At 42.1% G+C, this 25,745-nt stretch overlaps 1 protein-coding gene across 1 annotated transcript in view; it reads right to left on the bottom strand.

The window, feature by feature from the left end:
- RIGI (RNA sensor RIG-I) overlaps positions 1-11,960 on the bottom strand; it is a 42,964-nt gene extending 31,004 nt beyond the window's left edge. The window contains exons 1-4 of the mRNA XM_024560084.3: positions 11,767-11,960; positions 6,189-6,323; positions 4,041-4,222; positions 285-432 (exon numbers count right to left, since the gene is read on the bottom strand). Coding sequence (XP_024415852.2) covers positions 285-432; positions 4,041-4,222; positions 6,189-6,323; positions 11,767-11,872 — 571 coding nt within the window. The 5' untranslated portion in view covers positions 11,873-11,960. The remainder of the gene's footprint in view (positions 1-284; positions 433-4,040; positions 4,223-6,188; positions 6,324-11,766) is intronic.
- Positions 11,961-25,745: the final 13,785 nt, after the last annotated feature.

Here is a 25,745-nt window from a genome sequence, read left to right as displayed (position 1 = left end):
TTAGCTTCAGGAAGCCAAATGATGGCTCAATTACTTAATCCCAGTAGGTTCTTTTTTTTCAATCCTGTTCTGGTTCAGTTCCGGATGGGTTCCAGGCAGAGAACCAAGCAACCTCTGTCTTCAGCCTACTGTGAAAATGGGTGAGTCCTGCTTTGAACCTTTTTAACTCCAGAAGTTGTGAGCTATTTCTCCAATAATCTAAACCCAGACAGTGAGCTCAGACTCTGCCTTCCCCAAATCCTTTGGACCAAATGGGCTAATTCTGGCGAGCATGGTTTGCCTACCTTTCTCTATAATCCACAGTTCTCTGAAATTGCTCTCTTCTTTCTCCAAAGCAAGTTCCAAAGATTTGGGCCAGTTCTCCTTGTCTGATCTGAGAAGGCACTCAACTATTTTCTCTGCACCTGCCATTGGCCCCTTGTTGGAACAAACCTAAGCAAGACAACTGTAGTTGATTGATCGAGTGTTTCAAAGTTTTTCTTTTATGAGTTTTTATTGAAGAAGTACTTCAAGTGCTATCACTATACACTATGGTTCAATAGATCTTATTTGTGACCATTTTTGCCCCGTCCAATACAATCTTTTCTTTAAAGATTTTATTTATTTATTTTTTAGAGAGAGGGAGAGAAACATCAATGTGAGAGAGAAACATACACACCCCAACCAGGGACTGAACCTGCAACCCAGGCATGTGCCCTGACCAGGAAATGAACCAGCGACCTTTCACTTTGCGAGAGGATGATAAACCAACTGAGCCACGCCAGTCAGGGCCATCCGACACAAGATACCCCATTCTTTGCCCTTGTCCTCCACATATTATATTATTATGTCAAGCCAAGCATTCTCACCTTCTTTGAGATCTTATAGCCAATCATTATCAGCAATATTAGGAAAACAATCCACTTAATAGCTATTCAAAATATGAGTGTATTAGCATAAATATTTGAAAGGATAAAACCAAATATTAACGAATGTTTTTTTCAGGGTAGTGAGACTTACATGACTATTATTAATCATAATAAGCAAAATTTATTGAGCACTTATTATTGTGCCAAGCACATGTAAGCACTTTACATATATTACTTTATTTAATCTTTACAAAAATATAGTAATGAGGTATTATGATTATTTCCATATTATACATGAATAAACAGAGGCTTAGAGAAACTAAGTAACTTGCCCAAGATCACACCACTAGTAAGTGGCTGAGCTAGGATTCTAACAAAATTTATTTGGGTCCACAGCCTGAACACTTAACCACTTGAGTCTATGGCTTTTTTCCTTTTTATTTGCTGAACTGTTTGTATTTAAATTTGCATAGAACATTCACAAAGTAATAATATAATTTTAACTGAAAATAGGACAAACGTGAAAAAAAAAAACTTGTGACATAAAAATTAGTCAGTTTGAGACAGGATAGTAAGAAGCTAGGAAAATTCCTGGGCAAGTGGAATGGAGAAACTGAGACAAGAAAATTAAACAAAGCCAAACAGTTGACCTCAAGGCCTTATCCTCCTAATCAGAGAATACAGAACCTCCTTGGCCATAAACCACAGTCCTCTGGGGAAGAGAAGAAGAGGAATTCTAAAGCAAAGGGAGATAACAAAGGAACCAGCTTGGGAAGAAGCTGCAGACTTCCCTTTCAGCTACCCCTCCCAAGAGAAACTGTGCCTCTACACTCCCCCTAGGAATTTCCCCCTCCCAAATTCTTATATTTCCCCTACCAAAACTTGCTCCTGAAAGCTCCAGGTAAGCCACCTTACCTGGATGCTAGGGTTTTAACCAGCCACCTTCTCAGACTGCTAGCTTCTGGTATTAATAAAAGTGCCCTTATAATCCAATTCCTGTCTCTGCTTTTTGGCTGAGTGGTGACAGACAGCATGAGCTTTGGACTCAGTTGCCCCTGGTTTCAAGTTCACAATTAAATGTATTATTCTCAACTTCTGGCCAAGATAGAGGCATAGGTAGACACACTGTGCCTCCTCGCAAGGAGGGCACAGCCAAAACAAGGACAACAAACAATTTAAAAACAAAAAACAACCAGAACTGACAGAAAATCAAACTGTATGGAAATCCGACAACCAAGCAGTTAAAGAAGAAACATTCATCCAGACTGGTAGGAGGGGCAGACGGAGACAGGCAGCCAGGTAGATAGGACTCACTGTCAAGGCGGAGGCTGCAGGACCAGTGAGGCAGCAAATTGCGGACTGGGCGGTCTCACATTCTCGTGCAGATAAACCGGGAGGAACAAATGGGGAGCGAGACAGATGATGCAACCCGGAGTTCCAGCATGGGGAAATAAAGAATCAAACCGCTGATTGAAAACACCTGTGGGGGTTGAGGCAGCAGAGGGAGAAACTCCCAGCCTCACAGGAGAGTTCATTGGAGAGACCCACAGGGTGCTAGAATGTACACAAACCCACCCACCCGGGAATCAGCACCAGAAGGGCCCAATTTGATTCTGGGTAGCCGGGGACCTGAGTGAAAACCAGCAGAGAGCGGAGCAAGTGGCATTGTTCCCTCTCAGACCCCTCCCCCACATACAGCTTCACAGTGCAGCCAGGTGGGTTGCCCCACCCTGGTGAACACCTAAGGCTCTGCCCCTACTATGTAACAGGAGCATCTGAGCAAAAAAAAAAAAGGCTCAAATGAAAGACCAGATCAAAGCTCCAGAAAAAATACAACTAAGCAATGAACAGAGAGGCAACCTATCAGATACACAGTTCAAAACACTGGTAACCAGGATGCTCCAGGAATTCACTGGGTATTTCAACAGCATAAAAAAGACCCAGGCAGCAATGAAGGTTGCATTATGTGAAATAAAGAAACATCTACAGGGAACCAACAGCGATAGGAAGGAAACTGGGACTCAAATCAACGGTGTGGACCAGAAGGAAGAAAGAAACATTCAACCAGAACAGAATGAATAAACAAGAATTCAAAAAAATGAGGAGATGCTTAGGAACCTCCAGGACATCTTTAAACATTCCAACATCTGAATCATAGGGGTGCCAGAAGGAGAAGAGGAAGAGCAAGAAATGGAAAACTCCCTTGAACAAATAATGAAGGAGAACAGTCCCCAATTTGGCAAAGGAAATAGACTTCCAGGAAGTCCAAGAATCTCAGAGAATCCCAAAGAAGTTGGACCCAAGGAGGAACACACCAAGGCATATCATAATTACATTACCCAAGATTAAAGATAAGGAGAGAATCTTAAAAGCAGCAAGAGAAAAGGAGACAGTTGCCTACAAAGGAGTTCACATTAGACTATCAGCTGATCTCTCAAAAGAAACCTTGTAGGCAAGAAGGGGCTGGAAAGAAGTATTTGAAATCATGAAAGGCAAGGACCTACACCCAAGATTACTCTATCCAACAAAGCTATCATTTAGAATGGAAGGGCAGATAAAGTGCTTCACAGATAAGGTCAAGTTAAAGAGTTCATCATTACCCAGCCCTTATATGAAATGTTAAAGGGAGTTATCTAAAAAAAGATAAAAAATATGAACACTGAAATGACAACAAACTCACAGCTATTAACAATCGAACTTAAAAAAAAAACTAAGCAAACAACTAGAAAAGGAACAGAATCACAGAAATAGAGATCACATGGAGGGTTGTCAGTGGGGGAGTGGAAGGGGGAAAAAGGGGGAAAAGGTACAGAGAATAAGTAGCATAAGTGGTAGGTAGAAAACAAACAGGAAGAGGTTAAGAATAGTATAGGAAATGTAGAAGCCAAAGAACTTATATGTATGACCCACAGACATGAACTAAAGGGGGGGAGAAGGCAGGGGGCAGGGGGTGTGCAGGGCAGAGGGGAATAAAGGGGGGAAAATGGGACAACTGTAATAGCATAATCAATAAAATATATTTAAAAAAGAAAAATAATAAATGTATTCTTCTAGGTAATTATACCTTAGATTTGAGGACTTTTGTGGATTTCAGTGATCTTTCTTAGATCTAAAACAGTATAGAAAACAGAAAATATTTTCCATGTTCAAATTATTTCCCCCAAACTCAGAATTTTATTTTAATTAAATTACCTGTATAATTTCTTCACATTCCTGATTGATTAAACATTTAGATATTTCAGGAAGAATATAATTTGGATTAATTCTGGTTTTAAATTCTGGTTGCAAACGCCTTAAAAGCAATCTATATTCCTCCAAGTTTTCAAGTTTTTGGAAATCCCAACTTTCAATAGCTTCATAAAGTCCGGAATAACCTGAAAAAAAAAGAATTGGCTGTTTTTATGAGACCAGCTTAAAAATTGTGGGGACACTACACGGCCCTTCCCCCTCCCATAACTGAGGGCTGGTCAGGTGGCCGCTGGCCAGAGGGAATGTGCATTGTTTTGGAAAGGGATTGTAACTTTCTCCTTATAAACTTTTTGGAGTGCCTTCCTGTCCTCTGACTGTTTCTCGACCTTTTATTTACACTGAGGAAATGCAACTTACAGCCACGTGTAGGACACGTGCCTCCTTTGTGTAGGACCCCGTAAAGCAAGTCTCGGACACAAGGGGGTGCAGGCTCTCACACCCACGGGCTGCGATAGGTGCGCTCCCCTGGAATGTACTAAACAGCAGGCATGTCCACATCTGCTAGTCCCCTGGGGGTGGGGATGTTGGAATATCCAGAACACTGAAGCAGCTCCCTGGTTTGAAGGCTCTCTGTTCTATTTCACTGGTCAGCTGGTCAGTTCTAAAACCAGAGTTACACTGTCTCCATGCCTATGCTTTACAATAAACCCGATATCAAGCAGAGAAAACCTCAGCCTACTTAATTCTTTAGGGAATTCCTGACTATTTGGGGGTCTTAATTCTTCCCTATACATTCTAGAATCACCTTGTCAAACTCATGAGAAAGCACGTAGGATTTTTATCCAGTACAATCCAAAATAATTTTTATTCCATACAATAGGACTGTATTGAATACACAGATCACTGCAGGGAGAGAGGACATTTTGATGACATCAAGTCTTCCTCTCCACGTGTATATCTCCACTCAGGTAGGACTTCTTCAGTATCTTTCAATGACATTTTATCGTGTTTCCCATTCAGACTTTACACATCTTCTGCTAGGTTTATTCCTAAATACAGGCTAACTTTTGGTACTGTTAAATGCAACTAACTTTTGCATACTGATCTTATACCCAATAAACTCGCTAAACTCTCCCATTAGTTACAATACTCTGTAGATTCCTTTGGATATTTCAAGTGGATAATTACCATTTTTTGCCTGAAAATACTCTTTACCCTGCCTCAGATTAAAAGACATGAGCTATATGTGGATACCTCAAAATTAATAGCATTTCACTTTTACAGCATTCTGAAACAGTCAGGTGACACACTCTTGTTGGGAACCGCCCTGCCTGGTTTCAGAAGCTGCAAACCCCCCACGGCTAAGGCTGAGTCAGAGACCTTGGGACCATAAGCCACGAAGGAGACAAAGCTTATCTCCCTGGCAGGGGCGCCACCCCTGCCCACTTTACTTTACCCTGCTTGGCCCTCAGCCTGACCAGTTAGCCAATGACGGGTAAGATTACTCAAGGGAGGGAGGGCCTAAGACAGGCATGGTCATGAAGAGGCCCAAGGGAAGGACTTGGGGGGCTATAGAAAAAGGGGGTGATGGACCCTTGCCCCTCGGCTTTGACCTAGCCTGAGTCCTCATTCTGTCTGCAAGAAGTCTCGTAATCTCTTGGCTGCCTTACTTCCCCTGCCTGACTTAAGCCTGAAACAATGACAGAGGTGGGTGCAGCCCTGTGCTGGAAAGGGCAGGTTCCCTGGGGAGATCAGGCCTAAGAAAGAATGCACAAAATCCTGTGAAACCTGCTTTGCTAATACCCTCAATTTAAATGATAAGGGTCCAAGCCTGAAAAGAGTTTGTTTCCCAAAGTCTTATAGCCCTATAGCTAACTGACCCTGACTCAGAATAAGCCCTCAGAGTTCTTTGTATGTTATCTATTGTTTTAACCTTACTGCCTGACAATGATTGATGGGCTTTACCTGTATTCCTGTGCAAACTGAACCCAATAAAAACCCATTGAGGAAAAGGCTCTTGGCCCTTCTCCTTTGAGAGATGGGCCACCTTTCCTCCCCAAGCAGATCATGTTTTGGTAGACTTACTCTCATCCATGGCGGACAGGGGGCTCTGCGGACACTCTGATTTGTGAGTAAAAAGAATGTACTAACCTGCGTGGTGAAGAGCATCCAGAAAGGCACGGAACCAGCCTTCCTCCTGCAGCTCCAGTAGGAACTTGAGAAAAAGTGAGGCGGCCTCCATCACACCCTTATTGTTTTTCTCGGCCTGAATATACTGCATCTCATCTACAAACAGAAGCAAGAGTGACTCATCAACTGTAGAACCACTAATCACTGGAGGAGAAACCTGAGAAGGGCTGTCAACCCTTCTCAGATGGGGATGGAAACTATAACAAATCACAGCAATAGAAGGACCTGCAGGAAGACCCCAAATTCTCTGCCCATTCTTCACCAACCCACCCTCCTATCCTCTGAAAATTCTCCTACTTTGGTAGGGGAGTCTGGGAGCACACTTAGGGCAGTCTTAAAGAAAAGGAGAAGATGGCAAGGTAGGTAAACATGTGCTCACCCCCTCCCATGACCACATCAAAATTACCACTGAAATACAGAACCACCATCCCTGAGAATCACCTGAAGTCTAGCTGAAGAGAAGTCCTCTAACCAAGGGTATATAGAAGCCACATTGAAACTATTGAAAAATAAAAAAATTATTAAAAAGAAAACAAGCTTCTTAAAGATGTACGAAAAAACCTCCCACAAGGCAGAAGTCATGGTAGCACTGGATTAGGTGGAAGAACAAAGGCTCCCTCTGAGGCAAGAGACAGCACAGGGAGAGCCCTGAGGCTGGCTACACAGCTGTTACTGGCCAGCGCCTAGCATCCTGGTTGCCAGGAAACGTCTTTTACCACTTAGGTAGAATAAATAGGAAACCGAGGCAGGAAGGAGGAAGGAGACTTGTCTCACATGCTAACTCAGTAGTCCTGAGCCTGGTCTGATAATATTGCCAGCTGTTCCAACATCACAAGAAACACTATGTTAGCAAGAAAGAAGGGAAATCCTTGAAATTCTATGTAGCATTTCCACTATCTGGGAAAGAAAGCCTTGAAACTGTGCTTTCATCCCAGGGCCTGGAATGCGGGAGAGGGCCCACGGTGCCAAAGAAGCAGCTCATAAAACAACTATGGTTAATTGTCTTCCTCTGGTCACTATCTGTTTTACGAGGGAGTCCCTAGTGCTTACAGAAAGAGCCCATAAATAACTTTGGAAAGAACCCCAATTTTAATTAACCGCCTCCTGACATGTATTTGTTTTACAATAAGATGAACAAATGGAGTCTGGAGCAAGATAAGGATTTGGGCTAACAGACCCCCACACATACCTAAGTTTGGGTAGTCACATCCCCCTGGGAAAGCTGGCGTTGCAATTTCCCATTAATCAATATGTAACTTTTCTCCTATCATACCCTCTATATAAGTATATAAGTCCTCAGAACAAAGGTTTCTCTCTCTCTCCCCCTCACTCCCTCCTTCTCTCTCTCTCTCTCTCTCTCTCTCTCTCTCTCTCTCTCTCTCTGTCTCTCAGGCTCAGGGCACTCTTGGCTCTCAGGACACTCGGCCTCAGGACACGCAGCCTCAGGCCACCCGGGGGCTTTCCACCCTGGTCTTCAGCCACTCTTACTTTTGCCGCTCTGCTTTGCCCTGAAACTTTGCCTTTCATCCCTCACTCTAGCTAGGCCTGTCCTCTTCCATGGGAACGGGTCATACTAATAAGCCGACTACATGCTAATACATGCGCTGATCTGTAATTCTCTGCATGCGTCAGCAAGAACCGGGTCTCTCCCGTCAACACCTCCAACACTTTGATAGTCTCTTGTTCAAAAGTCTGAATTAACTGCAGGACTACGATTGTGAGGACAGACCCACTCCATGGCATCAGTAGCGATTATAGTGGACTCCGCAAGCAGAGTTAGAAATAAACAGATATTTTCATGGTCCTTTTGAAAGAAAGCAAGAGGAGCTAAAGAGAAATACAGTGAGGCCAGGTAGCAGAAAACCATCCACCACCCGCAGGCTGTCATACTGACTGTGTACGCTACCTCAGACAAGTCCAGGGTGGGAACCAAACAGTTGCCTTTGTAGGACCTGCCATTGGTAATTTTCCACTTTTTTTCCCATTGTCAGTGGCATGTAAATCCCAAAGGAGCAAGCCAGGTGTCTTGATGGTTAACCACTGTATTCTCTGAGATTCGAAGCGAACAGAGCAGGTAACAGACACTCCACAAAGTTATGTTGAATGAAAGGAAGGAGTGCTCTCCTTCTCCATCTTAGCAAAGATAAAAGTAACCCTCTTAAAGTGTTAAGTTCAGTGGCTTTTGAGAGTTGTGAGACTATCTAATTTTAGTACATTTTCAGTACTGTACCAGAAATCTTGTACTCACCAGCATCACTTCCCATTGACCCTCCCCTTAGCCTCAGGCAACCAATAACCTACTTAGGTCTCTAAGGATTTGCTTATTTTGGACATTCCATTTGAATGGTATCATACAATCTGTAGGCTTAGCGACTGGGGTCTTTCACTGAGCGTACTGTTTTCAGGGTTCATCCCTGTATACAGCACGTGGGCCACCTTCAGCTTCCTCATTTCTTGCTCTCTTTCGTGTGCTTTCTCAGTTTCTCCATGTGCCTCTGACGAGAGTGCTGACACTGCACCGTATGGACTGTTTGAGGGGCTGTCTCCTCCCTTAGACTATGACCATGGACATGCTGTAACCATCTTTGTCCTCATCTTTGTGTTCTAATCACCAGCAAAGTGCCTGGCTCATGAATGTCTCCAGAAAATGTTCCTGAAGGAATGGGTACATATTCAGAATACTATTTCCCCAGCACCCCTCCAGCATATAGGGTTAGCGTTTAACTCCAAAGGGATACTGCAAAAAATCTGTAGCCCACAGCCCGGTCTACCTTGAAGCACCCTGCATAACCTCAGTAAAGCCCTGCAGAGCCCCGGTGACCGTGCAAGCCCTCCAGAAGCAACGTGTCTTCAATGCTCCTTTCCCAATATCCAACCCAGGGAGAGGAGAATTATAGTGCAGGAGACACCGGATACTGCTAAAGTAATTCAAACATGTGGGTGTATTTGTGTGTGTGCACGTGGGAATGCATGCCTAGGATATGAATAAGCTCCCACTGCCTTCTAGTGAGGGCAACAACAACAAAAAAAAGTCAAAAAGTGTACATGCAGCCATAACACTCATTAGTGTTTCTACTCTCTGACTGAATCCTGACTGATAGAATGTACTTGTCACGATTAAAGTTAACCAATAGAATCCAGAGCTTCCAAAGTAGCCAAGAAAAAAAATTGGACATAGAAAACTTTATCACTCTAACAGAAAACAGAAAAATAGTGGGGAGAAAAAAGTGTATGGATTCACGTGTATGTGATAAAGTATAAAGAAATGAACAAGAAAGGTAGAAACCAACTAAATGACAAAAGCTGCCTCTGGTGAGGGCTTTGAAATAAAACCTCTATAGTACCTTTAACATTCAAAAAGAAGATAACATTGCCCTGACTGGCGTGGCTCAGTGGATTGGGCGTCATTTTGCAAACCGAAAGGTCCCCAGTTCAATTCCCAGTCAGGGCATATGCCTGGCTTAAGGGCCAGGTCCCCTGTTGGGTGCATGCGAGAGGCAGGTGAGGATTGATGTTTTTCTTTCCCTCTCTTTCTCCTTCCCTTCCCCTCATAAATAAATACAATCCTTTTTTTAAAAAGAAGAAAATAATATTATACATAGTGTTCTTTAGCTTGCTTTTTTTTAAACTTACATTTCAGTTACTTTTATCGTGGTTGTATTTTAACTACAAAACTAACATACACATTAAAAATTATCCCACTTCTGTGCTCCCACAGCACACTATGGTTTTCCATTAAAGCACTCACTGGTAGGGGAGTCAAGAGTCGGAAAATTTTAGTTTAAGGTAACAGTTAATAAGCCCAAGTAGTTAATGCGTGTGAAAAGCTATTATTTTAGGAACTGCAGGTACGGCCCACCCTGACTCCAGGAGAGCACAAGCCATTGACCTTTGTGCTCCAGAAGAGACTACAAGCAATCAAGGTGGTACTGCAGCCGTTGAGTTCCAGGCAGAGACAGTCTGCCACCCAGGTCACAAATAAAGAAAATGACACAGGGCACAGATAAAGAAAATCACGGGTCAGCAGATGAAAAGATGTTGGGGCAATGGCTGGGCTGCAGCTTTTGTCGGATTAACCTCTTTCCTGAACCCTAACCCTACACTTTTTCCCCTTGAATTCCAGCCCTGTCACCTACACTTTTCTTCTCCTTATAAGAAGGGTTGTCTTAAAATGGAATTGTAGGTGGTCTGTTAAGATACAAACCCACCGTCTTCTCAGATCGCTGGCCATTTGAATAAAGCGCCATGAAGATTCAGTCCCCGTCTCTGCTTATTGGGTCTGGCAGGTGACAGGCAGCACGAATGCCGACTTTTCCGGTTTCATTACCACACTTTATTATCTACTGTTTGTTTAGTCACTTGCCTCCACATATACACTCTAATCTCTATTAGGGCAGGAACCATTTCTAGCGTGTTCACCACTAATTCCTCAGTTCTAATGTGATGCTTCCTATTAAATAATATGGGCAGTAACTGGGGTAAATTATCTCCAATGTTAGCATAATGCCTGACACACATGAGTTGCTTGTTTATTGAGTCAATATATGAGTGTATGAAAGAATGGAATTCACACCAGTTGTTAGTGTTTCACTCATTCTAGAGAAATCTAAAAGAATGCCTCGCCGGGGCTCACAGTCTTCAGGGGCAGAAGCTACCCTGTGGTCATTAGGATGTTACTTTGTTACTTCATTCTGAGCACAGCTAGAGAGTGGAGGTCCACTGTTGGTGGTATTGACTCACTCCTTACTCCACAGCCTGCGGTTTGGTTTGGCAGAAAATTAGCAGAAAAGTTACCCCGTCTGTTTTAATGCGATTTCCAAAAACTGCCTCACATCAGAAAAGATATTTAGGCACTTGGAGTCTGAATAGGAACGGACAGATCCACTCTCTCAGTTCCCTCCAGGCACACCTCCCTTCTCTTTCCCCAAAGCCTGCGCTCACCTCCAGCACAAAACCCTTGAATACAAATGTACAAAATGCCCATTATCCACCATTGTGTGTCTCAAAAACTGGATAGAAACACCTGAACCAAAGCCTAAAGCCATTCAGTCCAAGTCTTGCTCCTCTCAAGTTGCCAGCTTTTTGGAAGTGAGGGAGGAAGTGGGCAGGTGAAACATCAGCTTCCTTGTAGCTCTGCCAGTATTTTGCAATCATTTGTGTGCTACTGTCCCACCCCCAAAACCTGAGTTGTAAAGTATTGTAAAGCAGGGCTTGCGTCTTATTTCTGAATCTCTGATGTCAGCACCCAGGAGAAGTAATGGACAGCGACTTGTTTCTTCAGCTTTTAACCTAAGAGATGTGCACCCCTAAGAACGTCATTCCACCTCGCTGGGACTCAGTTTCCCCACCCGGGCCCCCAAGGTCACACTCAAACTCTGACAATTTCTAGTCCAAATGTCGTGGGGATGTTGCCACAAACCCCGCGTTCCCAGCAGGGTCCTGTATCGGTTATAAGAAGGCGGGCAGGGGAAGCAAACGGAAAACACACCCCAAACTGTCTTCCTGCCCCAAGGGGTGGACGCCCCTGAAGACCACTCACCCTCCTTAAACCAGGGCGCCATGTAGCTCAGGATGTAAGTAGGGTCCAGAATCTTCGTGACATAGTCCCCGTAGGCGAGCAGATTCTGCCGCTCCTCGGCCGTCATTGCGCCGGCTGGGCTCCCTGCGAAGCCCCGCGTCGCCTGAGCTGCACTCCTCTTAAAGCCCGCAGCGCGCCGCAGGGGGGCAGGGCCCACGCGGAAATCTTAATCGCAAATGGAAAATCGAAACTGCAACTGGCCCGGGGGAGGCAGGGCTGCCGCAGGGCACAGCCGCGCGGCCCAGCCTTCCCGCGCGGTTTCGGTTCCTGTCCCGCTCCCTGCTTTTCCCACCTGCGGGCTCCCGGGGATTCCCAGGAGCGGATTCCTGGAAACTGCTTTTTTGATTTTCGTTTTACCTTATTATTTTTTGTTTCGCTTGTGGAGCGTAGCAGGGGTGTCCAACCTTTTGGCGTCTCTGTGCCACCCTGGAAGAGTTGTCTTGGGCCACGCATTAAATACACTGCAACACGTAATCACACAAAAAAATCTCATAATGTTTTAAGTAAATTTACGATTTTGTGTTGGGCCGCAGGTTGGACACCCTAGGAAGCGTAGATTCAATAAAGTGCACAGATATGAAGTGTAGTTTCTTTTTCCTCAGAAGTAATTTTATTGATTTTTTAAAAAATTATTTTATTGTTCAATTACAGTTGTCTGCATTTCCCTCCCTCTACTCCCCCGCACCCCATCCAAACCCACCTCCCTCCCCTGCTTCCACCTCCCCTCCTTGGTTTTGTCCTTGTGTCCTTTACATTAGTTCCTGAACACCCTTCCCCCCATCATTACCCTCTCCCCGCTCCCGTCGGGTTATTGTTAGATTGTTCTTAATTTCAGTCTCTGGTTATAGTTTGCTTTTTTCTTTTGGTGCCGAAGGGTACAGTTATGAGTTTTGAAAAGCGTGTGCGTGGAACAACTCCCTCTGGGTTGCGTGGGACCTAGGGTGAGAGTATGTTTAACTGTACGCCTGTAAAATCCGCCACCTGTCTTCCACACCGGCCTTACCATTTTGCACTCCCGCGGGTACTGTGAGAGCTCCAGGAGATCCACGCCCAGTAAATACATCCACTGGTCAGGCTTTGTGTTTGTTTGCTATCTTGGTTGGTGTGAGACGGTGTGTTGTGGTTTTTAGTTTCTCAACAATGATGTTGAGCACATTTGCATGTACTTACTGGCCACTTACATATCTGTGTGTGTGTGTGTGTGTGTGTGTGTGTGTGTGTGAAGAATTTGCTCCAATCTTTTGCCTGCTTGAGTGGTTTTTGTTTGTATTAAGGATTTACAAGTTATATATTTATTCTGGATACAAGCCCATTGTCAAATACATATATCCCAAATGTCCTCTCCTAGTCTATGACTTACTGTTACATTTTCTTAAAGGTGTTTAGAGCAAAAGTTTATTTTAGTGAAACCTAATTTATCAGTTGTTTCTTTTGTTTAGTGTTTCTTGTGTCCTCAGATAAATCTTGGCCCACTCCTAGGTCATTGAGTTATTCTTTGTTTTCTTTTAGAGTCTTAGAATCTTCGTGGTTTTAGCTTTCACATTTAGGTCTATGATAATCTCAAATTAATTTTGTTGTGGTGTGAGGTCGGAGTCAATGTTTCATTTCCACCCCCCCATACTTCTCATTGTTCCAGCATGAAGTGTTTCTTTTGTTGGAAAATTTTCCTTCTCTCATTGAATAGCCTTGGCACCTTTGTTAAAAAATCAAGTGACTGTTATGTGTGCAGATGTATTTTTCAATTCTAACCAGTTCTATTTATCTATTTGCTGATGCTGCTTTATTCTTCTTTGTAAAAATTATCCTGGCTATTCCAGAGTCTTTGCATTTCGCTATGACGTAAGAACCAATATGTCGATCCCTCCCCATCCCCCACCCTGTCCTTCTCCTACCCAACACACACAAAGGCAATTGGGACTTTGATCAGGGTTGCACTGTAGATGAACTTGGGGAGAACTGACATCTTAACAATTTTGAATTCTAATCCATGAATTTATATTTGTTTCATTTCTCTCAGCAACAAATTTAGTTTTGAAAGTATAGGTCTTATACATCTGTTAATTTTATCTTAACTATTTTATGTTCTTTGGTGCTACTCTAAAAGGAATTGTTTCTGAAGTTTCATTTTCAAATTGTTGCTAGTATATAGAAATACAAGTGTTTTTGTTTTTTTCATCTTGTTTTATACAACATTGCTAAATTCACTTATTGGGTCTAGTAATTGTTCAGTAGATTCCTTAAATTTTGCTAGGTAAAAAATCATGTCACTTGTGAATACATTTTTTTACTTCTTTCCAATCTTTATGCCTTGTATTTTGTTTCCTTATTGCATCACCTATGACCTCCTATAAAAAGTGAGAGTTGACACCTTTACCTTATTACTAATCTCAACAGAGAAACATCTGTGTTTCGCTTTAATTACAATGTTGCCTGTAGGTTTTTTTAGATGTTCTTTATCAGACTGGCATTCTCTTTTATTCCTGGCTTGCTCAGTTATTGTGAATGGGTGTTGAATTTTTCAAATATTTTTTCTTCATCAATTGAGGTGATCGTGTATTGTTGACAAAATGAATTTTACTGATTTTTTTTTAAAATTTTTTAGAGGGAGAAAGAGAGGGAGAGAAACATCAATGTGTGGCTGTTTCTCGAGCACCCCCAGCTGGGGACCTGGCCCACAACCCAGACATGTGCCCTGACTGGGAATCAAACAGGAGACCCTTTGGTTCACAGGAGAGCATACCAGCCAGGCTCACTAACTGATTTTTTAATATTAGACCAACCTAGAATTCCTGGCATAAAGCCTATCTGGTCATATTATAACATCATTTTTTATATATTTCTGCATTCAATTTGTTGATATTTATATATCTATGTTCATAAAAGATACTGGTCTGTAAGTTTCTTTTCTTATAATGTAAGGGTTATGCTGGCCTCATAAAACAAGGGTTTGTGTAAGATTGGAATCAATACTTCCTTAAATGTTTAACAGAATTCACCAATGAAACCATTGAGCCTGGAGTTTTCATTTGAAGATTATAATGATTCAATTTCTTTACTAGATGTAAGGCTATTATGATTTTTTAATTTTATCTCAAGTCAGTTTTGGTAAGTTGGGTTTTTTAAGGAATTTGACCATTTTCTCTAAATTATTAAATTTATGGCACAAAGTTGTTCTTGATATTCCTTATTATCCTTTACCTTTTTTAAAAATTAGTCTTGCCAGGAATTTAACAATTCTATTTACTTTTTCAAAAAACCAACTTTGGCCTTGATATATTTTAAATTGTTATTCTATTTTCTATTTCATTGATTTCCATTCTGATCATTATTCTTTTCTCCTACTTCCTTTGGATTTAATTTGCTTTTATTTATTTTTATTTTTTTACTAGTTGGTTAAGGTATAAGTTTAGCTCATCAACTTCATACACTTTTCTTTTCCAATATAAGCATTTGCAGCTATAAATTTCTTTTCTGAGTTCTAACATCCCACCAATCTTGATATACTGTTTTCAACGTCATTCCATGTGACATAGTTTCTAACACCCCTGTGATTTCTTCTTTAACCTATGAGTTATTTAGAAGTGTGCTGCTTATTTTTCAAATATTGGGAATTTTCTAAACATTTCATGGTTATTGACTTCTGATTTTAATCTGTTGACACTCTCAGTATGTTATAAGATTTTGATCTTTTGAAATGTATTGAAACATGTTTATGTCCAGCATACGAATGAACTATATTGATGTATGTTCCGATACACTTAAGAAGAACGTATATGTTGCAGTTCTTGGGTAATGTTCTATAAATGTCAATTAGCCAGGCTGAGTTATAGTGTGGTTCAAGTCTCCTATATCCTTACTAATTGTCTCTCTACTTGTTCGGTCAAGTACTAAGAGGGTGTGTTAAAATCTCCAATTATGAATATTTATTTGCCCATTTGTCCCTTTTGTTCTATCATCATAATACTGCATCATAATATTGTATCATAATTTCTGCATCATAATATTGTAGCTCTGTTATTAGATGCATACACATTTAGGGTTGTTATGTTTTCCTGATAAAGTATAACTTTTATCATTATAAAATGGCTCTTTTTGTCTGTATTAATACTTGTTATATCAAAGTCTGCTTTATGTGACATTACTATACCTATAACAACTTTTTTAAAAAGATTTTACTTATTTACTTTTAGAGAGAGAGGAAGGAATGGAGAAAGAGGGAGAGAGACATCAATGTGCAAGAGAAACACAGATTGGTTGCCTCTCACACGCCCCCATCCAGGGACCAGGCCCACAACCCAGGCATGTGCCCTAGCTGGGAATAGAACCAATGAAGCCCTAGGTTTGCAGGCCAGTGCTCCATCCACTGAGCCACACGAGCCTGGGCCCTATAACAGCATTCTTATGCTTACTTTTCACGTGGTGTATCTTCTTCCATCTTACTGCTTTCAACTTCTCTGTTAATATTAAAAGCACAACTCTAGTATAAAGCTTATAGTTGGGTCTTTCTTTTTTTTTAATCCAGTCTGATGATCTCTGCTTTTTAATTCAAGCAATAAATCCATTCACATTTAACTACTGACATGGGCTTAAAACTGCACTTCTGCTGTTGGTTGCATCCAGTTCTGTCCCTCTGCTCCTCTATTCCTTCAGTTTGGGTTAACCAAATGCACTTTTATCTTTCTCCTTTTTTTTTTAAAGATTTTATTTATTTTTAGAGAGAGGGGAGGGAGGGAGAAAGAGAGGGAAAGAAGCATCCATGTGAGAGAGAAACATCTATTGGTTGCTTCTCGCACTCCCCTAACTGGGGATGGCCTACAACCCGGGCATGTACCTCAGTGGGGAGCCAAACTTGCAACTTTTTGGTCTGCAGGCTGGCACTCAACCCACTGACCCACACTAGCCAGGGCTACTTTTACCTCTTCTTACTATAATTCTCGGCACAGTCATATGCTGCTTAACAATGGAGATAAAGTTCTAAGAAATGCCTCGTTAGGCGATTTCATCATTGCATGAACATCGCAGAGTGCACTTACACAATCCTCAGTGGCATAGACCACTACACACCCAGGCTACAGGACATAGCCTACTGGTCCTAGGCTACAAGCCTGTATAGCATGTTACTGTACAAAACAACAGGAGAGTAAATCAAGCCCAAAAGAAAATAATGCAACAGACACAGTTAACATAAGCTGTATGAGGCTGCTGCTCGTATTACATGGCATATATTGTTTTGCAGGAAACTATGCTTTTTTAATTATTTTATTGTTCAATTACAGTTGTCTGCATTCCCCCCTCCTCACTCCCCCATCCAAACCCACCTCCCTCCCTTGCTTCCACCCTCCCCCTTGGTTTTGACCATGTGTCCTTTATAGTAGTTCCTGAAAACCCTTCTCCCCACTGTCCCCTCCCCCATCCCCTCTGGCTATGGTTAGATTGTTCTTAACTTCAATGTCTCTGGTTACATTTTGTTTGCTTTTTTCCTTTGTTGATTAGGTTCCAGTTAAAGGTGAGATCATATGGTATTTGTCCCTCACCTCCTGGCTTATTTCACTTAGCATAATGCTCTCCAGCTCCATCCATGCTGGGGAACTATTTTTATAAGTATAGAGAGTACACCCTAAAATAAATAAATACATAAGCCAGTAACAGCCATTTATTCTCATTATCAAGTACCGTGTCCTGAACATGCTAGTACGTTATACTTTTACGACTGGCAGTGCAGGTTTGCTCATACGAGCGTCACCGCAAACATGCGACAGTGCACTGCACTACAACGTTACAGCAGCTATGACGTCCCTGGCGGATGTGAATTTTCAAGCTCCATTACAATTTTATGGGACTACTGTCATATGTGCAGTCCATGTATGTTGACCAAAACATTACCATGTAGGCCATAACTATGTATTTAGCAGCTGTCTGTATGCCTCTCCCTTATCTTTAACTTGTATCAGCATACTTAGAATATCATACATCAGGTAAAATATAAGATCCTTGCAACCACATAATTCCATCTACCCTATAATTTTTATTTTCTGTGTCACAAACCACATAATACAATGTTGTAAGCTTTACTGCAAAAAGTCAGTTGTGTTTTGTTGGGAACCGCCCTGCCTGGTTTCAGAAGCTGTAAACCCCCATGGCTAAGGCTGAGTCAGAGACCTTGGGATCATAAACCACTAAGGAGACAAAGCTTATCTCCCTGACAGGGGCGCCACCCCTGCCCACTTTACTTTACCCTGCTTGGCCCTCAGCCTGACCAGTTAGCCAATGATGGGTAAGATTCCTCAAGGGAGGGAGGACCTAAGACAGGCATGGTCACGAAGAGGCCCACAGGGAAGGACTTGGGGGGCTATAGAAAAAGGGGGTGATGGGCCCTCGCCCCTTGGCTTTGACATAGCCTGAGTCCTCATTCTGTCTGCAAGAAGTCTCCTAATCTCTTGGCTGCCTTAATTCCCCTGTCTGACTTAAGCCCTAAACAATGCCAGAGGTGGGTGCGGCCCTGTGTTGGAAAGGGCAGGTTCCCTGGGGAGATCAGGCCTAAGAAAGAATGCACAAAATCCTGTGAAACCTGCTTTGCTAATACCCTCAATTTAAATGATAAGGGTCCAAGCCTGAAAAGAGTTTGTTTCCCAAAGTCTTATAGCCCTTTAGCTAACTGGCCCTGACTCAGAATAAGCCCTCAGAGTTCTTTGTATGTTATCTATTGTTTTAACCTTACTGCCTGACAATGATTGATGAGCTTTGCCTGTATTCCTGTGCAAATTGAATCCAATAAAAACCCATTGAGGAAAAGGCTCTTGGCCCTTCTCCTTTGAGAGATGGGCCACCTTTCCTCCCCAAGCAGATCATGTTTTGGTAGACTTACTTTCATCTGTGGTGGCTGCGGGTGGGGGGCCCTGTGGGCGGAGCCCCCCCCAGTCTTTTAAGTAAAATAAGAAAATTATAGTCTTTCCTATTTTGCCATTTCTGGTGCTACTCCTTCCCATCTATAAATACTGGTTTCTATCTAATGGCATTTCCCTTCTGTCTTCTCCAATATACATATTTTAAAGTATATTTTATTGATTATGCTATTACAGTTGTCCCATTTTTTTCTCCCCCATATCCCCCTCCGCCCCACAACCCCATGGCTTCTCCAATGCATTGTTAAAGCTTCCAGTGACTTTTTCACTTGAAAAAGTTTTTTAAAGTGCTAAGCTTTCCATTGGTTCCTTTTTTCTATTTTCCACTTCTCTGCTGAGAACCTCTATCTGTCCATTCATTATGACTATCTTTTAAGTTCCGTACATATTTCTAATAGTATCTTTACTAATCTACCATGTGAATCATCTCACAGTATGTTTTAATTTTTTTAATTGGCATGCCTTTTTTTATTTTTTAAAGACTTTATTTTTAGAGAGGGGAAGGGAAGGAGAAAGAAAGGGAAACATCAATGAGTGGTTGCCTCTCACGTGGCCCCCCAGGGGGGACCTGGCCCGCAACCCAGGCATGTGCTCAGACTGAGAATCGAACCAGCGACCCTTTGGTCCGCAGCCCACGCTCAATCCAGAGCTACACCAGCCAGGGCACTATATGTTTTCATAACTGCTCTTTCTCTTGACTATGGGCACATTCACATGTCTAGTAATTTTTTATACTGGATATTAGAGATATGCTGTAGAATCTTTGGAATCTATTATTTTATTCTGCGGAATGTTGCTTTTTGTTCAAGCATGTAATTTACCAGCTCCTCATTTTGAATTTATAGGGGCTTTGTGGTTGGTTTGTGCCCTTTATCCAAGATGAATCGTTCAGTCCTCGGTCAGACTTTTCGGCTAAGGTTTGGTCCTATAGGGTTTTTACTGAAAAGCCCTGTATGTTTGCTCTGCCCTTCTAAGTTGGTGGGACTCAGACTCCAAATTCTGTCTTCCCTGTGGTGGCAGCTAAGATGTCTGTTGACCTCTTTCTGCCTTCCAGCTCTTACTTACCTGTGCTCGGTGGAGTCTCCCCTGCATGTTTGCATTCCAAAGTCAGCTAAGATTTGAGTGCAGGCTATATACAAATGTTAGGGCTTTCCCCGTTCCCTTTCTTTCTAAAATTTCCCCCTCAATATCATCACTCTGGTAGCCCCAGGGTTCAACTTCTAATTCAATGACTGTGGCTTTCCGCTTGTGTTCTAACCTCCATGGGGAATGGGGAGGACCCTCAGAAGACAAATAAATGCAATCCCCATGCACACAGTTCCTATCTTTCAGTGAGCTAATTCCTTCGGTTGCTGCCTTTTTATTTTTCTCCAGGGCTTTCAAATATTTGTTCTTTATGTTTTGTCCATTTTTAGCACTGCTATATCCTACCACTACTTAGTTTTGGATTTTTAACTGAGAAAAATAAGTCAGATCCAAAATTCCTTTAAGAAGGTAAAGGCATGCCTCCCTTTATGCTAACAGTGGGAACTAGCAAAGCCTTGTTACTTATTCAGAAGAAATAATGTACTTATTATGCATCAGCAATTATAGTATAGGATGAAACTGAAAGAACTGAAGTCCCAGAAATGGAATCATTTGGCATATTTGTAGGTAAAACGTTACCAAGGCCCAGGAAGAAGGGGAGTGTCAGAACGGTGAGAAGAACGAACCGTCTTAGACCTTCTCCTCACCTGGGCATACTTTCCCAACACACTTACAGAGATCTGTTATATTTCAGCTATTATGAAAAAGCACTGGGTATACGGAGATAAGTGGAAAAGAGTATCCCTCATAAGCTTAGAGTCTGATGTTGAGGAATAAGACAACAAAGATGTAAAAACACAAACAAGTAACTGCCAAATGTGAAGTGATACAAAGTAAGTTAGTTATGAAGCAGAAAATTATGAAGGTTGGAAAAAACTAATATGGCGTTAATGGAATATCTGAGTAGGTCACATTTAGCTGAATCCTTAAGAATGAGAAAGAATGAACTATTCCGAAACAGCAGGGAGAAGGGGTTCCATGCAGAGGGCCAGAAAGCACAACAAATGTGTGGTGAAAAAAGTGAAAGGAAAAAGCAGATGGAACTTCATGAACAGGGGTGGATGGCACGCAGTGCTGCTGAACAGGTCAACACGACCCTGTAAGGAAACTAATACTGCAGTTTTAAGTAAGGGGTAACAATCGGATCGCATTTTTAAAAGATATCTCTGCTTCCTACGCACAATGAGCAGATCAGGTGGTAGATGACTCAAGAAAGAAATGATGAGGCTATAGATAAGGACAGTGGCAGTGAGGACTGTAAGAAATGAATTGTTTGAGATATTTGAGAGATAGAATTGAGCAAACAGCAGCAGAGAATATAAATCAAGGTTGTATTGCAGGTATCTGGTCTGAGTAACTGTGAGCATAAAATGGAGAAGACTGGTTTAGAGCTCATTACATTCTAGTGTGGGAGACAAAGAAATAATGTTAGATAGTAATAAGTGGAATGAAGAGAAATAAAACAAGATAAAGGAATACAGAATAATGGGGGCAGTTTATATCAGATGAATTGTGAAGGAAGACCCAAATGAAGTAGAGCATTTGGGTGAAGAGCATTCTATTCAAAAGAACAGAAAGTTCCAAAGCCTAAAGATATGAGTGAACTCAGCCTGTAGTAGAACAGGAAGTGAGCAGGGCTGCTACAGTGGAGTGGGCTGGCGGGTGGGGGTCGAGGGGAGACAGACCAGAGAGAGAAAGAGCAGACAGGTGGCTAAAGCAGTTCACGTAAGACCGACAGACCAAGATAAGGACTTTGCCTTTGATCTGAAATACATGGGAACCATGATCTCATGTTTTAAAAAGATCACAGGGAATGACTGGAGGACCACAAACTGCAGAGGGCTAGGGTGAAAACGGAGGGACCAGGTAAGAAGCTGCAACACTAGTTCAAGTGAGAGATCATGGTTAGGATCAAAGCAGTGGAAGTGGTGAAGTCACAGGTCTTGTTAAATGCAGATTCTGATCCAGTAAATCTGAAACTCTGCATTCTTAACAAGCTCCCAGGTGATGCTGATGTTGCTGGTCCACAAACCTCTTAGTAGCAAAATCACTAAAAAACAAGAGAAAGAAAAAAGGAGGATAACTTAAAAATCAAAATTGTTATTGAAGGTAAGTGAAACCCAGAATACAGAGGGAGGGATTAGTGTAGAACAGCCGTTCTCCAACTGCGGTTTGCAGGCCAGCAACATCAGAACCATGCCAAAACTTGTGTAACAGGCACATTCTTGGTATCCCAACCATTCTGAATCAGACACTGGGGGGGTGTATATCAGCAATCTGTTTTAACGAAACTTCCAGAAGGTTCTGATGCATATGAAAGTTTGAGAACCAAAAAAGTACAATTTTTGTTAATCTGACACACACAAAAATGTAAGGAATTCACACTGGACCACTATTATTGTGTTGGCTGTTGTCATTTTTTTTTTTTAATTTGACAATCTAAAGGAAAGTAAGTTAATGCCCCTGACTGAATAGTCAGGTACTGCATGTTTTAATAATTCTGGTAGCACACTGATGTGCCGTGGTACACTGGCTGAAAATTGCTGCTCTAGTCCCGTGTACTTACTTTGCCTCCAATTTTATCTCCTCTACCAAATGCAGTGCCCTGAACATAGTTCAACACAAGTAGATGCTCCAAGAGGTTAATCTTAAATTCTTGGGAGCATCCCTCTCTTACCTTCATGTGGTCATTATATCAGGAAATGCTGCTCCAGGTGGAGGAGGTTAGGCTGCTTCCAAGGATTTCTAGACAATTCAGGACTAGGAACTATGATCTTTGGACCCTACACTATCAACCACCCTCCTCTACACTTCCCTTCACACTCAGCTATGATTTTATGGATTATGTTTAAATTACTCCCTTGTTGCCCTGGCTGGTGTAGCTCAGTGGATTGAGCACTGGCCTGTGAACCAAAAGGTCACCTGTTTGATTTCTAGTCAGGGCACATGCCTGGGTTGCAGGCCAGGTCCCTGGTTGGGAGTGTGCGAAAGGCAGCCAACTGATGTTTCTCTCTCACGCTGATGTTTCCCTCTTTCTCCCTCTCTTCTCTCTCTGAAAATAAATAAAATCTTAATAAAAATAAAATAAATAAATAAACTCCCTTGCAACACCTTCTAACTCTTGCCCTTCTTTCTTCTCATTGTTGACCTAGTTGAGAGATTGGTAACCTTGTCCTGTAAAGGGCCAGATAATAAATATTTTAGGCTTTATGGGCCATGTATAGTCTCTGTTGTACAGTTTTTTTTTTCTACACTTTAAAATGTTAAAACAATTTTTAGCTTATGGCCTGTATACAAACAAGCCACATGTGGCATTTTCCCTGCAAGCAAGAGCTTGCTAACCCATTACCTAGCAAGACCTCAACCTGGATGAACCCAGCTTTTCAGTTGTGCCTACATATTAAGTGTTTGTAGAGGAAATCAGTAACTGCAGATCAGTGTCACCATAAAAACACAATCATCAGCCCTGGCTGGTGTGGCTCAGTGGACTGAACACGGCCCTGCAAACCAGTCTCTAGTTCGATTCCCAGTCAGAGCACAGATCCCTGATGGCGCAGTGTGAGACAATCACATTGATGTTTCTCTCTCTCTCCTTCCCTTCCCCTCTCTCTAAAAATTAATGTAAAATATTTTTTTAAAAAACACGATCAGCCTCAATTCATATGTCACACCTTAGCAGACAAGTTTTTTAGTAATTTTGCTCATTATTATAATGGCTATTTCACATCTTTTCCTCCTCAAACCTGACACTTCTCTCTACCACGTACTTTGTATTGGCTGGGCACTTCTGGTCAGCACCAAGTTCAAGCAAACAGAAACCTCGTGTGTTTACCAAAAACAATACCTCTATACGTTATTAGAGATACTGCCTGCCCCGTTGGTCTTGACTAGCTTTCTCATGTGTCTTCAGTCACCACGTAGGTCTGCTGATCTACTAGAAGTACTGGGCTCTCTCTGTGGTCACTCCTGTTCCAGCATGTTAGCCTGAACTTCTTTACATGGCAGTACAGAGGTCCGAGAGAGAGAGAGGGCAGAAGTGTGCAAAGTCCTTGAAACCTAGGCTCAGAATTGACACCATCATTTCCTTATTCTATTGCATCTAGCGAAGTCATAAGGCCAGGCAGATTCAAGGGGAGAGAAAAGACACTTTACTGTTGATAGGAGGAGCTGGAAAGTTCATTGTAAAAGGTGTAAATATTGGGAAAAGTGAGGGATTGTGGTAATTTTTGCAATCAACCTACCACAAGGTCATCTTACCAACCAGAGGATGAAGCCCTTTTCCTTTAGGCCAGCAATTTTTTTTTGCCTTTTTCTTGGCCAGGAATTTTCAACCAGTGTGCTATGTGGCACACTGGTGTGCCACAGAACTTTAGTGTGGCGTTTGGGTTTTTTTTTTAAAGGGAAGGAGAAAGAGAGGGAGAGAAACATCGAAGTAAGAGAGGAAGGAACATCAATTGGTTGCTCCTCAGGAATGCCCTGGCCAGGGACTAAACCCACAACCTAGGCACGTGCCCTGACCAGAAACTGAACTAGCAACTTTTTGCTTTGCAGGACGCTGCCCAACCAAGCCACACCAGTCAAGACAAGAGAATATTGAAAGTTTTTTTTTTAATCCTCACCTGAGGAGATACCCATTGATTTTAGAGAGAGGGGAATGGAGGGAGGAGAGAAACACTGATGTGAGGGAAGCATTGATAGGTTGTCTCTATGTGTCCTGACTGGGGAATGAACCTGACTGGGAATCGAACCCGTGACCTTTTTGGTTTACAGGACGATGCTCCAACCGAGCCACACTGGCCGGATTTTTAAAACATGCAATACCTGACTATTTAGTCAGGGGCACTCATCTCTTTTCCCTTTAGATTTTCAAATTAAAAAATGACAACAGCCAACACAATAGCTGTCTGGTGTGAATGAATCAAAATCATACCAATTTTTTGTCAGATAGGCAAAAAACACATTTCTTGGTGTGCTACATAAATTTAATAATTGGCTTGTGTGCGCCATGAGATGGAAAAGGTTGAAAGTCACTGCTGTAGGCCTTTGCACCATTATCGCCCACCACATCTGACAGTGCAGCTTTGGGCTGCTCAGTCTCAAACAGTGCTCATTTTCCTCTCCAACACCCCTATTCCTGTTATTTCCTACCCTGACTACTATCACCATGCAGCTCTCACATGGGGGGAAAGAAGATCTGGTTCTACCTGGCTTTTCCCTCTCCCTCACAGTCCATTCTTATCTCAATGGTGTCCCAATCACACCTAGTCTACTTCAGGAATCTACTGAACCCAGCCTCCCCTCTAGATCCTTATTGTCACTTTCTTCTACAGAGCCTTCTGATTTTTGGTCTCAGCAGTTTCTTAAATCAGTCCATTACTCAGGCTATTCCCGAACCAATTTGTTCTGAAGAACAAATTGCTTCATTTCCACCCTCTTTAAATTCCTGTTGGTTCCATGCTATTCATCCTTTTACTATTATTTACATAATCTTGGACCATGTGTACTCAGTGTTTGATGAATAAATGAATTTAAGTAGAAAAGCAGAGATATCTTGCCTAGGAAAAACCTAACTACCAATTTAAAGTGAAGATGATCATACAGACAAGCAGAAGCCAGCCCACTCCAGGGAAGCACCAGAGACCCCCTTGATTGTATACAACATTCAGGCAACCACTGCGGTTGTAGCTTATACTGGGATAAATTTTAGCCTCAGACCTTGCCCTAATTTAAATTCCATTCTCCTTGCCTCTTGCTTTTTTCAGGCAGATCCAATGGTATTTACCACCTCCCAATATTCTTGCAGGTCAAGTAGGAAAGAACTACTAATTTTCATGACATTGTAAAATGGCCATATCCTACCCACTGTTTTCCAATACCTAATTCAGGTATTGACTAAAAGTTCAGAATGAGAAAATATTTAGCAAGTTTTGGTTATCCTTCTCTGTGCATATG

This window comes from Desmodus rotundus, chromosome 1, assembly GCF_022682495.2.
Source record: "Desmodus rotundus isolate HL8 chromosome 1, HLdesRot8A.1, whole genome shotgun sequence".
Lineage (NCBI taxonomy): Eukaryota > Metazoa > Chordata > Mammalia > Chiroptera > Phyllostomidae > Desmodus > Desmodus rotundus.
This window is presented reverse-complemented; position numbering and strand designations above follow the sequence as displayed.